The sequence below is a fragment of the Microtus pennsylvanicus genome, chromosome 6 (genome assembly GCF_037038515.1).
Source record: "Microtus pennsylvanicus isolate mMicPen1 chromosome 6, mMicPen1.hap1, whole genome shotgun sequence".
Taxonomy (NCBI): Eukaryota; Metazoa; Chordata; class Mammalia; order Rodentia; family Cricetidae; genus Microtus; species Microtus pennsylvanicus.
The window spans coordinates 46406988-46423335 of NC_134584.1; the positions used below are offsets into that span (position 1 = coordinate 46406988).

At 37.6% G+C, this 16348-nt stretch overlaps 1 protein-coding gene across 2 annotated transcripts in view; it reads right to left on the reverse strand.

The window, feature by feature from the left end:
• The window catches only part of Adamts6 (ADAM metallopeptidase with thrombospondin type 1 motif 6), a 217883-nt gene that overhangs the window by 55295 nt on the left and 146240 nt on the right, over positions 1-16348 (reverse strand). For both annotated transcript variants that reach the window (XR_012910889.1, XM_075976158.1), the window contains exons 17-18: positions 14906-15029; positions 14020-14100 (exon numbers count right to left, since the gene is read on the reverse strand). Coding sequence is in view for 1 of the 2 variants with exons in the window: in XM_075976158.1 (XP_075832273.1) it covers positions 14020-14100; positions 14906-15029 (205 nt within the window). In the remaining variant the exon portion in view is untranslated. The remainder of the gene's footprint in view (positions 1-14019; positions 14101-14905; positions 15030-16348) is intronic.

The following is a 16348-nucleotide window of genomic DNA, read 5'->3' on the forward strand; positions in this document are numbered from 1 at the left end:
AACTACACAAGCTTGATTCTTGGGTTCATTTGCTTGGAAAATCTTTCTCCAATCCTTTTCTCTGAGATGTTTATCTTTGATGTTGAGGTATATTTATTTTGTGTAACAGAAGGATGGAACCCATTTTTACATCCATTCTGTTAGCCTGTGTTTTGGGGAACTGGTTCCATTGATATTGAAAGATAATTCCTGTTATTTTGTTGTCAGTGATGGTGTTGGTAGAATTTATGTGTTTCCCCATTTTTTCTTTTTTGGTTTTGCTGGTATGAGATTATATATTTCCTGTGTTTTCTTTGGTGTAGTTAACCTCCTTGGATTGGAGTGTTTCTTCTAGTACCTTCCTAGGTCTGGATTTGTGGATAGACATTAAATTTGACTTTGTCATCATTGTTTTGTCCACCTATGACAACTGAAAGTTTTGCTGGGTATAGTAGTCTGGGTTGGCATTTGTGGTCTTTTAGAGTCTGCAAGACATCTGTCCAGGCCCTTCTGGCTTTTATAGTCTCTGTTCAGAAGTTTAATAGGTCTTGTTTTAATATGTTACTTGACCTTTTTCCCTTGCCACCTTTAATATTCTTTGTTCTGTATGTTTAGTGCTTTGATTTTTGTGCAGCAAGGGCATTTTCTGGTCCAATCTATTTGGTGTTGTGTAAGCTTCTTGTACTTTTATAGGCTTGTTCATCTTTAGGATAGGAAAGTTTTTTCCTCTGATGTTGTTAAATATATTCTCTGGGTTTTTGAGCTGGGTGACTTTTCCTTCTTCTATTCCTATTATTTTTAGGTTTGATTTTTCCATAGTGCCCCAGACTTCCTGGATGTTTGGTGTTAGGAACTTTTTAGACTTACCATTTACTTTGAGTGGTGTATCTATTTCTTCTAGTGTATCTTCAATGTATGAGATTCTCTCTTCCATCTCTTGTATTCCATTGGGGTTACTTGCATCTGTAGTTCCTGTTTGCTTATCCAGATTTTCCATTTCCAGAATTCCCTCCATTTGTGTGACCTGTACCTGAGCTACAGATATCTGCTTGATGGCTATCCTACTTAGCTTTAAACTGCCAACCCGACAAAGCCTGGAGTCACTAGAGAAGGGAGTCTAGATAGGGATTCCCTAGATCAGCTTATCCTGGTACCATATGTGTGGGAGATTGTCTTTATTATTAATTTATATAGGAGGGTTCAGTCCATTGTGGGCAGCACCATTTCCTGGCAGGTAGGACTAGGCTGTATAAGAGAGCTAGATACACATGCATCAGTGAGAAGTTAGCAAACAGCATCCTCCATGATTTCTGCTTTAGTTTCCTATTTGAGTCTGCTCTGGTTCTCTCAATGATGGACTGTGACCTGTAATGTAAGCCAAATAAACCCAATCGTTCTCTAAGTTGCTTTGATTAAGGTTTTTGTTGTAGCAACAAGATGAAACTAGAACAATATTACAAAGATGACAACATAAATTAGAAATGAAAATGTAAAAAAGAAATAGGACTAAGTCAAAAGTACTGAACTAACATCTCATTCTTAAGAATATTCTATGTAGCTATCTGGAACAATCTAAAGCAGATACTCAAATGCTTGTATGTATTATGTCATTAGTTACTATATCCAAATATCTATCAATGGATGAATGCAAAACCAACTTGTAACAGAATATTATACAGATATAAAAATGAAATATTGATGCCTACTATAATGTAGTGGACTTCAAAAGTATTATACTTCCTTTATATGACATACCTAGGGTGGGTACAAATCCATAGTGACAAGGTAGTGACAAGGACTGCAGGAATAAGGAAAAGGGGAGGGGAATGCTTAATGCTTGCAAGGTTTTCTTCTGGGTCTGAAAATGATTGGAATGTACTAAATGATGCCAAATGATAACTCTAGATCAGTGGTTCTCAACCTTCTTAATGCTGCAACCCTTTGAGACAATTCCTCATGTTGTGGCAACCTCCCCAACCATAAATTTACTTTTGTTACTACTTCATAATTGTAATTTTGCTACTGTTATGAAATGTAAGGTAAATATCTAGTATGTAGGATATCTGATACATGAGTCCCAAAGGGATCACAACCCACAGGTTGAGAACTATTGCTCTAAATGCTTACTCTTATGAAATACAAACTTCATCTAAAAAAGTTAAAAGAAAAAGAATGAATGCCAAATTGATAAATATTTAAAATTAAATATAGTTAAATTACTCAGTGCCAGAAAAAAATGAGAGGACTTTTTTCTTGTCACATCAAAATCTGAGAAATGTGTCTAAGCATGACTGGAGACTCAGAAACTACATGATCCACCAAGGATACTTAGCTCAGAGCACTTGCTCAGCATGAACAATGCTTTCAAGTTGATGTTTCTTTAAAAATTTACAAAGGAAAAGATTAATAGATATGCACAGATATATGCATACCTTTTAGAAAGTTATTAGAGAAAATAGGTAAAGTTCAAAAATATACATGTCAAAAGCGGTGTATTAGCACCTCTCTATAAAACTTGTAGATAAATTAGTGATCAATAGGTCAGCTTGACTGAAGAAGGGGCACAAAGTGACTGAAAGGACCAGGATGTGTAGTCTGCCTCTCTAGAACATTTTGTCCTCCCATCCCCTAGCAAATACGACAGCATTTTCTGGCCTTCAGATGTGCTGAAAAGGTAGAGACAGAGACCCACAATGGAGCACTGGACTGAGCTCCCAAGGTCCAGATGAAGAGCAGGAGGGAGAACATGAGCAAGGAAGTCAGGACCACGAGGGGTGTGTCCACCCACTGAGACGGTGGGGCTGATCTAATGGGAGCTCACCAAGGCCCGCTGGACTGGGACTGAATGAGCATGTGATCTGACCGGGCTCTCTGAATGTGGCTGACAATGAGGGCTAACTGAGAAGCCAATGATTATGGCACTGGGTTTTGATTCTACTGCATGTACTGGCTTTTTGGAAGCCTAGTCTGTTTGGATGCATACCTTCTTAGACCTGGATGGAGGAGGGAGGCACCCTGACTTCTCTTAGGACTGGAGAGGAAATGGAGAGGAGGAGTAGGGGAAGTGGGAGGGAAATGAGAGGAGGGGAGAAGGTGGAAATTTTTAATAAATAAATAAATTAAAAAAAAAGATTCCCTCACCTTCTCCCAGGGCTAATTGGACCCCTCCCCCCATCCTCTCCCTCTGCCTCTCAAATACAGTCTCCGGAGCTTACCTTCACTCTCAGTCTTCCTGCAAGGAGCTGCAGGCCCAGATGACAGGTGGGCGGCACCTACCCAGTTTCAACCAGATTTAAGCACTATTTGGTTTTGACTTTTTTTTTTTATTTTATGATCCTCATTTTTAGGCGTTGCTTCCAGTAGTATCTTCTCTCTGTCTGTATGTCTGTCTCTGCCTCTCTCTGCTTCCTGCCCCCTCCCTCCAACCCTACTCCTGCCCTTCCTCTCTATTGGGCCCAGGACTTGTTTACTGAGTTACATCCTCAAACAATTTTTGCCTCATTAAAAAAAAAAATCAAAATTTTATTTAGATTTAAAATAAAATCTCAACCTTTGTTACACTGGGGAAACAAAATTAAAAGTTGGTTGTGGTGTTATGCCTTCAGTCCCAGCACTGGGGAGGCAGAGACAGTCAGGAAGATCTCTCTGAGTTTGAGGCCAGCTTGACCTACACTGCACATGCTAGTCCAGTCAGAGTTGTATAATGAGATAATATTGCAAACAACAACAACAAAAAGGAGAAAATTATTTAATTATCAGTAAAACAGCCAGTATAAATATATTTTAAAAATTTAAAGACTTCCACCTACTCTTGGACTCTTTTGTTGGTTTATCCTGTATAATTTTGATGTGATATTTTTTATTTTCTCTTATTATTATATTTCATTTTGTTGTTTTGTAAAAAAAAACAAATAAATGAATGAAAACCTAGCCATTAGGATAAAAGTTAATAATTAAATTGTCACTTATACCTGCTGAAAGAGAGAAAATAACTTTTCTCCAGTAGAGTGACACTCTAGGGCAAGCCTCATGTAGCTAACTAACATATAATTAGACTCCACAGTTTTTCTGTGTGTGCATTAGCATGGTGGGGTTTGTTTGTTTGTTTGTTTTGTTTTTTAAGGTGTGCTTTTACTTTCTTTTCTTGGTTGTGGGTGGTTTTGTTACTGTACCGGGTTTTTGTTTGTTTTTTGAGACAAAACTAAAAGTTAGATGGGTGGGGAGCAGGAGGAGGATCTGGAAGGACTTGGGTGAGAAGAACATGATCAAAATATATTCAAATTTAAAATTTTTTAAAATAATAAAATATTTAAAAGAAAAAAGAAATATTGGCATTCCAACATGGATATTTCATAACTATCATAAAGCACAAGCAAAAATGTCTTGGAATTATTTGACTGTAAAACATATTTTCTTAAAGACTATAAATATATGAGAAGAAGCTAGACGAGATCAACACAGAAACTTAAATCAAGCTGAAATTCAGATCATACAAAGAAAGGAAGTATGCCAAGAAATAGCAAACAAATGGGCATTTTTTAATTTAAAAATTTGAAAAAAATTTATTTATTTTGGTATTAGGAGTCAAACCCAGGGCCTCTTAAGTAATGTCCCCAATTCAGCAATTGTGAAATATAAATGTTGACAGTATACTGTAGAACTAATTATATATGGAAATATGTATACTTAAAATATTACATGAGCTAGTAGGAGACAATAAAAGTAAACTATTGGGAGTGTTTTACAGCATGAAGACATGAAGGACATGTAAGACAGCATGAAATAATTTGAAAATGTAATGTGATAAGTTAAAGGGGTATTCTGTAAACTCCATGCAACCATAACTAGAACAGCACAGTAAAGCTAATAACTATCCAAAAATACAATGAAATAACAAATGAAATACCAGACACTTGATTAATCTTAAATACACACACAGATACACATATACACACACATACACATAACATACAATAGGTAGAAACCACAAAGGACAAGTATCAACACCAAAACACACGTAGGATATAAAAGGCCTGAGAAAATTGAATTAATCATTAGTATGTGTGTGAGCCTGTGACTGCCTGCACATGTGTGCCATTGCACATGGGGGAGTCAGAGGGTAACTTTTAGGAGATGGTTCTTTCTTTACATTGTGGGATTCAGGGACAACCAAAACCAAGACAACTTGTTTTCTCCAAATCTATCAATACAAGATAATGGCTCTAAATGAGAAACACCTACATAAAATTTCCGAAAAAAAAATCAAAAGAATAACTATAAACATGCTCAAAGAAATAAATCAGAATATGAGCAAATAGTTGAATGAAGAAAGGAAGCCAACATCCAATATGAAAATGGAATGTGAAATATAAAAGAAAAAAGAGATGAAAAAAAAACAATAAAGCCTCACCAATAAATAGAACAGAACACAGGGAAAATAGGCTATCAAGATTTGAAGACAATTAGGCATCATTGCATTGGGTGGGGATGCAATGATGCCTAATTGTATTCTGCTATACTCATAGATTGGTGCCTAGTCCAGTAATAATCAGAGGCTTCATCCAGCCACTGGGGCGGGGGGGGGGGGGGACAGAGGCACTGACGCACAATCAAACACTAGGCCAAACGTGGGGAAGCCTGCTGAAGAGGGGGTAGAAGGATGGTAGTGGTCAAAGGGATCAAGGACATCATAAGAAAATCATAGAATCAACTAAGTTGGGCTCCTAGGGACTCAGAGACTGCACCGACAATCAGGGAGCCAGCCTAGGCCCTCTCCATGTATGTTACAGTGGTGTAGCTAGGTCTTCTTGCGGGACTCCTGGGAGTGGGAGCACAGCCTGTCTCTGACTCCTTTTCTGGCTTTTCAGACCCTTTCCTCCTGCTGGATTGCCTTGTCCATCCTCAATAGCAAGGGAGGTGCTTGGCTACTCGATATGCCGTGTTTTGTTAATATCCACGGGAGGAATGCCCTTACTATTCTGAATAGACACTGAGCAGGAGTGGATCAGGGGAGGAGGCAGAAAGAAGGTGGGGAAAGAACTTGAAGGAGAGGAGGGAGGGAAAACTACAATTAGGATGTAAATAAATAAATAAATTACTCTCGTTGGAAAAAAAAAGATTTGAAGACAAAGTAGAGGAATGGGTACATTCAGTTAAGAGCACTGATTCTTTTTTTGTTTTAAATGTATGAATGGAAAGCACAAAGATCTTTGGGATATCATAAAATACCAAATCTTTGAACTAGAGACCTGGAAGAAGAACTGTTGGGAAGCTCTGCCCAGCCTCACTTCCCATTCCAGACCCTATCCCAGAGAAAGCCCTACCATCTGACAGTTCCCTGCCAAGCTCAAGACCACCAACAGGAGGCTATTTAAGGCCTGGCCCATAGGTCTGTCATGTGCTCTCCTGCTCTTTCTCCTATCTTCCCAAGAGTCACCCGAGAGTTGCTTCACTCTGTTTATTAAATCTGGATTTATTAATTCAGTTTGATTTGGCTTATTATTTTGGCAGAGAAACCCAATAACTGGGATCTAAATCTTATCAAGGACTACATATCAAAAATCTAAAAATATTTTCAAGTCAATCGGAGCAAAATATTTCCAAATCTAAGGTAAAAAGAAGTCCATCTAGGTATAAGAAGCATGTAGAACACCAAATAGCTCCAGAAAACAAACTCCTCAAAGCATGTCATAGTCAAATACCAAATATCTAGAAAAATGATGTTGTACTGAAAGCTGCAAGAGAGAAACACCATGTTACGTGTAGATGGAGGCCTCATAAAACAGCTGAGTCTTAATGGAAGCTTTTAAAAGTAAGAAGGGCTTGGAGTTAAGTATTTTAAATTTGGAAAAATTACAAATGTAAAACAGACTGTGATACTTGGCAAAAATATATGTCATGATGTGAAAAGAAGAAAAATATTCCATGATAAAAGCAGGCTATAGGAGTTTATGACCAAAAAGCCACCCAATAGAAGATACTGGAAGTAATTTTTAGACTGAAAAGAATGATAAGCATATCAAAGAGGCTAAAGGGTAGGGGAGTAATGATGCTAGAACAATAGCTGAAAAAATGAGGATTAAGAAAAGACTAAACACTGCATCAACAGAATGACAGGAATTAATACACCTCTTTCAATAACAGTGTACATTAAAGGTCTTTATTTCCCAATCAAAAGACAGAAAATAAAAGATTAGATTTTAAAAAATTGGAATCATCTATTTTCTGCTTGTAAGAAACATACCCACCATCAAAGATAGATATTAGTTTATGGCAAAAGAATGGAAAAAGGTATTCCAAAAAAATAAATAGCAGGTATCACTATTCTGATCTGACAAAATAAACCTCAAACCAAAAGTAATCTAAAGAGAATAAGAAGATCCCTTTATTCCAATTGTATCAGTCTTGTCTTGGTATGGCAATAAAATCCCTGGTAAGAAGTAAACGTAAAGAAGGGTTTATCTTGGCTCGTGGTTCTATGACACAGTTTATCTTGGAAGAGAAACCATGTGTTAGGACTACAAGATGACTGGCTGCACCACACCCTGGTCAGGAAGCAGATGGTGATACATGACTGCTCAGCTGGCTTTCTTTTTTTTACTCTGTCAAGGATTCCAGTCCATGCAATGGCACTGCCTAAATTTGTAGTAGTTCTTCCCATCTCAGTTAATATAATGAAGATAAACCCTCATGGGGATGGCCAGAGGCTAACCTAATAAAGATAATCATTCATAAGTACATACTTCCTAGATGTACTTCCTAGATGGTTTTAGATTTTATCAAATTAATCAATATCAACCATCACAGGGATCAATCCCAAAAGAGGATATTGCAATTCTACACATATATAAATTGAACATAGGTAAGTTTAACTTCATAAAACACAAACTACTAGACACAAAGACACAATTTAACCTAGACACAATAAGCAGTAGAGCAACTTTTGTACCTACTCCCACCAACTGATAGATCACCTCAGTGCCATTCTCCCACCGGACAGAGAAATATTAGGATTAAATGGTATCTTAAATCAAATAATTTCAATAAACATTTATAGATATTCCACTCAAAAACTTATGATACATGTTCTTCTCAGCAGACCACAGAACTTTCTCTAAAATAGATCACATATTACACACAAAATAGTTGTAGCAAATATAGAACTCTTGAAATAATTCACCAAGTGAATAATTCATTTTATTCTATTTGATTACAGTGGATTAAGACTACAATTCAAGAGTAAGAATTATGGACAAACACAAACTCATGGAGATTAAACAACACACTATTGAGCAACAAATAGATCATTGAAGAAATAAAGATGGAAACAACAACAAAAATATCTCTGGAACCAGATGATAATGAAAATACAACATACCAAAACCTTTGGGACACAATGAAAATAGCACAAAGAGGGAAGCTTAGTGTCTACACTAAGAAATCAAAGAGATCTCAAATTAAAAATGTCATAATAGATCTTTGGGTCTTAGAAAAGTGAGAACAAGCCAAACACCAAATCAGTAGACTGAAACTAATGCAAGGACAGAAATGAATGAAGTAGACTCTTGCAATAACTACTTAAACAAGAGAGAGAAAAAACTGTTGTAATCTAGTTGACTAAATTTATGGAATACTGAACTCAGTAGCACTACAGCATACATTCTGCTCAAGTGCACTTGTATTGAGCCACAAAACAAACCTCAATGACAAATACCATACACACACACACACACACCACCTATAAAAATATCTAGGACATGCTGTCTACATATATAGGAGTAAACTTGAAGTCAATAATGAAACATATCTGGAAAGATATTTAGAAAATGAGTAGTTTCTGTTTAAAGATAAGTAGCATATTTAAAAACAAGTGATAATGACAATATGACATTAAAATATGTGAAGTTAAATTAAAGAGAAATTTAAAGTGAGAACCATCTTTATTATAACAGTAAAAACAACAATCTACAGTTTCATATTTAGAAGCTACAAAAAATATCAAATTAAAACAAAATAATAATAATAAAAATAGCATTAATAAACAGAAAGATAAAAATGGTTGTCATGGAAAATAGGCAAAAAGCATTTAAGCCGTGATCCTGATCTTTGAAAAAATCAATGAAATGAATAGACTAACAGTAATAAAGATTGTAAATAAAAAGGGAAACTGCCTTGTTCAAGGTTGACATGGTGATATATTTAAAAAACAAAACAACCAAAAAAGAACCAGAAAACAAATTTATTAAAGCTCTATTAAAACTAACAAATAATTGTAACTGGGTCTCAAAATATAAGGGATGTATAAAAAGAAATAAGTTGGGAGGCTGGGAAGATACAGTTAAGGGCTAAGGCCACTCCTACAGAGAACCTAAGCTCACTTCCTAGCACCTGTGTAGGTTGGCTCACAACTACCTGTAACTCTAGCTTCAGAGAATCTGATGTTATAAGCACCCGTATTCACATGCACATACCCACACATAAACACACACATACACATAATTAAAAACAATAAAAGTGAAATCAAGTTATATAATAATATTAATTTAAATTGGAAAATAAAATTTAAAATATCAATATCACTTATAATATCATTGAATAGAAGAAAAATAAAAAGATGGGGATGTAGTTCACTGGTAGAGGACTTGCCTTGCATGTACAAGTACTAGATTTGATTCTACCACTGATTTCTCAGAAAAGAATAGTAATAAATATCATAAAACACATGCAAAACTATGAACTAAGGTACGATGAAAGTAATCTTAAAAAGGCTAAAATAAACATAGCCGGGTGGTGGTGGGGCACGCCTTTAATCCCAGCACTTGGGAGGCAGAGGCAGGCGGATCTCTGTGAGTTCGAGACCAGCCTGGTCTACAAAGGGAGTTCCAGGACAGGCTCCAAAGCTACAGAGAAACCCTGTCTCGAAAAACCAAAAAAAAAAAAAAAACCAAAAAAAAACCATAGTTATATCTTACAGGTACTGATAAGATGCATTTAAGATATTAATTCTATACAATTGAGGTAACAAAGTGAAAATAATTTTGAAAACTAAGCACATATTTGAAGATTTAATGCCTTGAATTTAAGTCCTGACTGAAATTCTCCTCTATCCAATACAGCATGGCTTTGGTATAAGGATAGACACATAGACCAAAAATCAGGAATAGAAATAGCCAACAAACATAACCTATGTGTTCAGTTGAAATCTAACAAAGACAGTATCATAATCCAATAGGGAAAATGACATGCTTTCAACAAATGGTGCTACAGAAGTTCAATATCTTTATGGGAAAAAGATGGCATCTCAAACCTTCCTGTACTCCTTCTACAAAAACTAATTGAAATGGGGTATATGTTTCATTTAAAAGTGAAAACTACTCTGTTTTGCTTTTTGTTTTTGTTTTATTTTAATTTTTTGTTTTGCTATTCTTGCTTTTTGGTGATGGAGATTTAGCTGAGGGCCCTGTGCCTGGTCAGCATCCACTCTACCTCTGAGCTACATCCATAGTCCCTTAAAACTATCACTTCTTGTTCAGAATACAGCAACATATACTACAACTATCTCTTGAAGAACACTGAGGAGAACCTTTACAACCTTACAACACACAATTCTAAGATAGGACATGAATGCAAATCATAAGAGTTAATAAATTAGATCTCATCCAAATTAAAATATATTACTTTAGAAAAGTAAGCATGCTGGGCAGTGGTGGCACATGCCTTTAATCACAGCACTCGGGAGGCAGAGGCAGGTGGATCTATGTGAGTTTGAGGCCAGCCTGGTCTAGAAGAGCTAGTTCCAGGACAGCCTCCAAAGGTACACAGAGAAACTCGGTCTTGAAAAACAAAATAAAACAAACAAACAAACAAAAAGAAAAAGCAAAACACACACTAGGAGAAAATATTCACACAGCATATATGTGAAAGATTTCTAACTAGAGTATATGCAGACACCCAATTCAAGCAAATTTTTACCTGAGGTAGAAGGATCACAAGTTCAATCCAGCTTAGGCTACACAGCAATGTTCATATTAACCTGGGCTACACAGCAAGACCTTGTCCCCCCAAAAACCAAAGGGTAAAAATAGCTAACATATTTGTTAGACTCTTCATGAAAGAAGATATCCAGCCTGGTGTGGTTGCTTGCGTCATTAATCTCAGCACCTGGGAGGCAGAAGCAGGTGAGTCTCTGAGTTCTAGTGAGTTCCAGAACAGATTTGAATAAGACTACATAAGACCTTCCAAAACAAAGCAAAATGAATGATTTCCATATGGACAAAGACTACCTTTTCAAGTATTGACAAGAACGGGAATGGCATGCATCCACTTTAGAATACAAGCATATATTTCTTTTTTCCCCTGGGTATTTAAGGGTAAAACTGAAAAGCTGAGGAATTTAAGATTTACAACATGATGACCAGATATGCACTGTAAAATGACCACTGCCTCATTGGTCTCTGTGACTATGGGAGACAAGTGTGTATTCTCTTGGAAAATGTCAAGCACACAATTGTGCTGAAGTTTCCTGAGCTAAAACCCTTCCACCTTGGAGGGACACTTCTCACAACAGGATGTTTACAGGAAGGTGAAGCAACAGGATGTACTAAGGGGGAGAGAAGCACTCAGGAAAGCTCCTTAGACAAGGAAGTAAACACCCCAATAGCTTCAGAAGTCCCTGAAAATGAGCAGTCAGTCCTTCCTCAAGTCCACATAAACTAAAGGCTAAAGTCACCCTCAGGTGAGCCAGGGCATAAAGAAGACTCAGGCCGGTCACCTGGAAGAAGCCGAGAGTGGTCAATTATCCTGAAAAAAGCAGACGTGCCAAACTTCCTAGAAGGAACAAAGATCATCTGAGCCCCTGGGAAAGGACACTGTCTAACCTATTGAGCTGCCCACAGTCTGTGCAGTGTGCTCTGGGTTCCAAGTTTTTGTGAACTGTCATCCATGCTGGGTGAGGCAGTTATCTTTGAGTAATCCCTGCTCCTGTAAGTAACCCTTCACCCATATTCCTTTAAGTAGCACTGATAAAAGTGGCTCACCAAGTTGGACTTTGGTAAAGTCCAATTTGGTCTGTCTTCTGTTCCCTGTGTGTAGTTATTTCGTTCACATCTCCCCAGGAATAGTGTCACACGACAATACATTCTTATTAGATGTATATGATATAGCCACAGGATTTATCTATCACATAACTGAGTTTATACTTGGTGACCAACATTTCTCCATCTGTTACTCTCCTTCCAAGGCTTACCATAATCAGCCACATTTTTATGAGAATTTTAGCACATACATATAAATGATGTCATGCGCTATCTATGTCTGTGCCTGGTTTATGTCATTATGCAAAATATCTTTGGGTTTGTTCATGTCAGAGCAAGATTTCCTTGTTTTATTTTTTTGTTCAATTTTTAAAATTAAAATATAATTACATAATTCCCCCACATGCACACTTTCTTCCAACTCCTCCCATGCCTCCGACTTTCTTTCAAATCCATGGCCTCTTATTATTTATTATTGTTGTTACACACACACACACATATATACAAATAAATACGTAATTGTAACTTACCGAGTCTGTTTAGTGCTGCTTATATGCATATATTTTAGGGCTCACCACTTGGAATTAGATGATCATTTAGTGTACCCTATTTATGGGAAAGATGAGTTCTCTCTCTCTTAGCAGCTTTTAATTGCTTAAAGCTCTTAATCTAAGGGTAAGGCTATAATATTAAGTTGGGAGCATCACCCCAGACCCTGGCAGTCATCTGTGGAGTGCCAATGGAACAAAAGGCTCCATCTCAGGCCCCTCCCCCTGGGAGGTGCCTTGGCCAGGACTCCAGCTCCCAGCCTGCCAAGCGCTGACCCCTCTCCAGAGAGAGTCAGAATCACTCCCACAGGCTATCTAGGCTCGCACTGGAAAAAGGAACACGTGGTCTCCGGGATTTGCCTGGGCTCCTCTTCCCACAATGCTGTCTCTGTCCACCCAAGAGTGCTGCATTTGTTAAACGTGGGCATTTTAATTTGGTCTAATCTGGTCTAATTGGAGTTATTTGTGTTGGCGGAGCAGCTTTTCTTAAGATTAAACCAAACCTTAGGTGATTTATTCCATCTACGTTGGCATGTCAACAGCTGTTGTCATTGTTCAGGTCTTGGTTTAACAGCCATATTGTTCTTTTCCATTTTTCATTATGTGTATGTAAATTATCTATGGGTCTGTGAATGTAGAGCAGTGTCCCCCAGACTCAAGAAGAAGGTGTCAGAATCCGTGGAATTGGAGATACAGGCAGTAGTTAGCTGCCCAACATGGGTGCTGAGACCTGAGCCTTAAAAATTAAACAAAGGGAGATAGCTCAATGGTTAAAAGCATGGACTGTTCTTGCAGAGGACCTGGATTTAGGTCTCAGGCTATTGTGGATAAATCTGTAATGAACATGAAGTGTAGTTGTATCTTTGAGATAATGACATGTCCCTGCACACACACACACACACACACACACACACACACACACACACGACACAGAAGCTTTATTTGTAATAGTAAAAGACTATATACATATGTCTCAAATACCCATCTACCATTGAACAAGTATCATATTAACATTATATAATTATATTATTATAACACGCATATAAACACATGCATACCATACATATATGAAAATAAAAATTAAATTAAAAATAGATCAACGTTTGCCTGAGACCAGGGTTAGGACTAATAGAATTAAACTCTCAAGAGGAGTGAAGGGAATTTAACTGTAAAAGGGTATGAATTTTAGAATTAGAGAAATGTTTTCTACTTTGGTTGTAGCATTTATATGGTCATTAATAATATTCAAATTATATAGTTATAATTATACATTCTGTTCTATGCAAGATATACTCAATGTTGAGTTAAAAACAAAATATAACATATTAAAGTATAAACTATAAGCTTATAATTTTTCTGGTTAGTATTTGTATGTATATGGATGCATCTTGAAACATCTTTCTTTCAGTATTAGATCTTTCACATCATTAATTTTAAAAAAATCTAGCAAAACAACTTACCAATGTAATTTTTTGACATGGAAACCTCTCTTACTTCAATATGAACAGAGCCTCTTGGTATCTGCACCACTTCCATATAACCTGGAACACAGAGGATTGCCAGCAATAAGCAGCTACCTAGAAAATGAGTGCTTAGCAGCCATTTAATATTAGCAATGATTTTTATTCTTTCATTTCTTCTTTGACTTTGTACTTCATAATTGCAAAGGAAAAACAAATTTCCAGTGCGTCTATGAAGAGAAAAATGTTTAATTGGGGGGTGGGGGGGAGATTGAGATAAAGTATGACTATGTAGCCCTTGGTTGGCCTGGAACTATGTAGACCAGGCTAGCCATGGACTCATAGAGATCTGCCTGCATCTGTCTAACTTTTTCTACAATCATCTCGAGATATTTGACAGCCTTAACATGTGCGGTAATTGTTCCGTATTTCTTTTTTCAACATGTTCTTCTCGCACCAGTGCTCTCTGGGTTATCACAGTTTAAAGAAACATGGTGAGTTGGAAGTGGTAAGTGTCATCTATAGTCATAGCTACCCAATGAGGATGTAAGAATAGGATCACTTCTGCCTGGGCATTCAGAATCAAAGAGGGTAATTTAAGTGAGAGGGCTGGAAGTGTGGCTCAGTGGCAGAACATTTGCCTAGCATGAACGAAAGCTTATTTTCAGTCCTTAAACCTTCCTCACAGAAAGGCTAACTGAAGTAAAAAGAACATTCTTTAAACATCTTCATGAAGCTCCATTTAACATGTAAGAGACTGAAAGGACCACTCTCTGGGGAGAGGATACTGCTGGCCCACATCAAGAAGTTTTCAGCAGGTAGGAAAGGGAAAGCAAGAGTCTTTACTACTGCAGTTCACCAGAGGAAGAGTTGTCTCCATACTCACCTCCTCTGGGCAATGAGTCATTGAAGAACCCTTCAATGGCATCACAGGTGCTTCCATCCCCACCACAGACTCGGCACCTATCTTCCCTAGCATCAGATCCCAAAATATTATCACAACCTACATGCTGAAAATAAAGAATATTCAGTGTGTCAAAAGGGTAAATTTTTGGAATTATAACTAATAAATACATATAATTTAATTATTTACTTGTATTTCCAGTAAAGGAAATCAAAATAGGAAATACTTTCCCATTTAATGTCATTCTCTAGTAAGTACAGCTAACATTTCTAAATACCTAAACAAAAAAGAAAATTGATTACTTAGAAACATGACTGTTTCTAACCTAGATCTCTCTTTGATTGATACAATGTTCTAATCCTTTAAAATATTATAACTTATTAGTAATGGACTAACTCTTTCTTTCAACCCCAGTCTAGAAATTCAAGAACTAGAAAAGATGATTCATGGATCTCTGTAGAGTTCTAACAGTGGGTCCCACTGAGCTCATCCTCTGCAGGGATATAACAGAGAGGACCCCATGAACTCATCCTCTGTAGGGATATAACAGAGAGGACCCCATGAGCTCATCCTCTGTAGGGATATAACAGAGAGGACCCCATGAGCTCATCCTCTGTAGGGATCTAATAGAGAGGGTCCCATGAGCTCATCCTCTGTAGAGATATAATAGAGAGGACCCCATGAGCTCATCCTCTGTAGGGATCTAATAGAGAGGACCCCATGAGCTCATCCTCTGTAGGGATATAATAGAGAGGACCCCATGAACTCATCCTCTGTAGGGATATAACAGAGAGGACCCCATGAGCTCATCCTCTGTAGGGATATAATAGAGAGGACCCCATGAGCTCATCCTCTGTAGGGATATAATAGAGAGGACCCCATGAACTCATCCTCTGTAGGGATCTAATAGAGAGGGTCCCATGAGCTCATCCTCTGTAGGGATATAATAGAGAGGGTCCCATGAGCTCATCCTCTGTAGGGATATAATAGAGAGGACCCCATGAACTCATCCTCTGTAGGGATCTAATAGAGAGGGTCCCATGAGCTCATCCTCTGTAGGGATATAATAGAGAGGACCCCATGAACTCATCCTCTGTAGGGATATAATAGAGAGGACCCCATGAACTCATCCTCTGTAGGGATCTAATAGAGAGGACCCCATGAGCTCATCCTCTGTAGAGCTCTAACAGAGGGTCCCATGAGCTCATCCTCTGTAGGGATATAATAGAGAGGACCCCATGAGCTCATCCTCTGTAGGGATCTAATAGAGAGGACCCCATGAGCTCATCCTCTGTAGAGCTCTAACAGAGGGTCCCATGAGCTCATCCTCTGCAGGAATCTAATAGAGAGAGTTCCATGAGCTCATCCTCTTTAGGGATGTAACAGAGGGTCCCATGAGCCCTACTGTCTGCCATTCCTAAACCC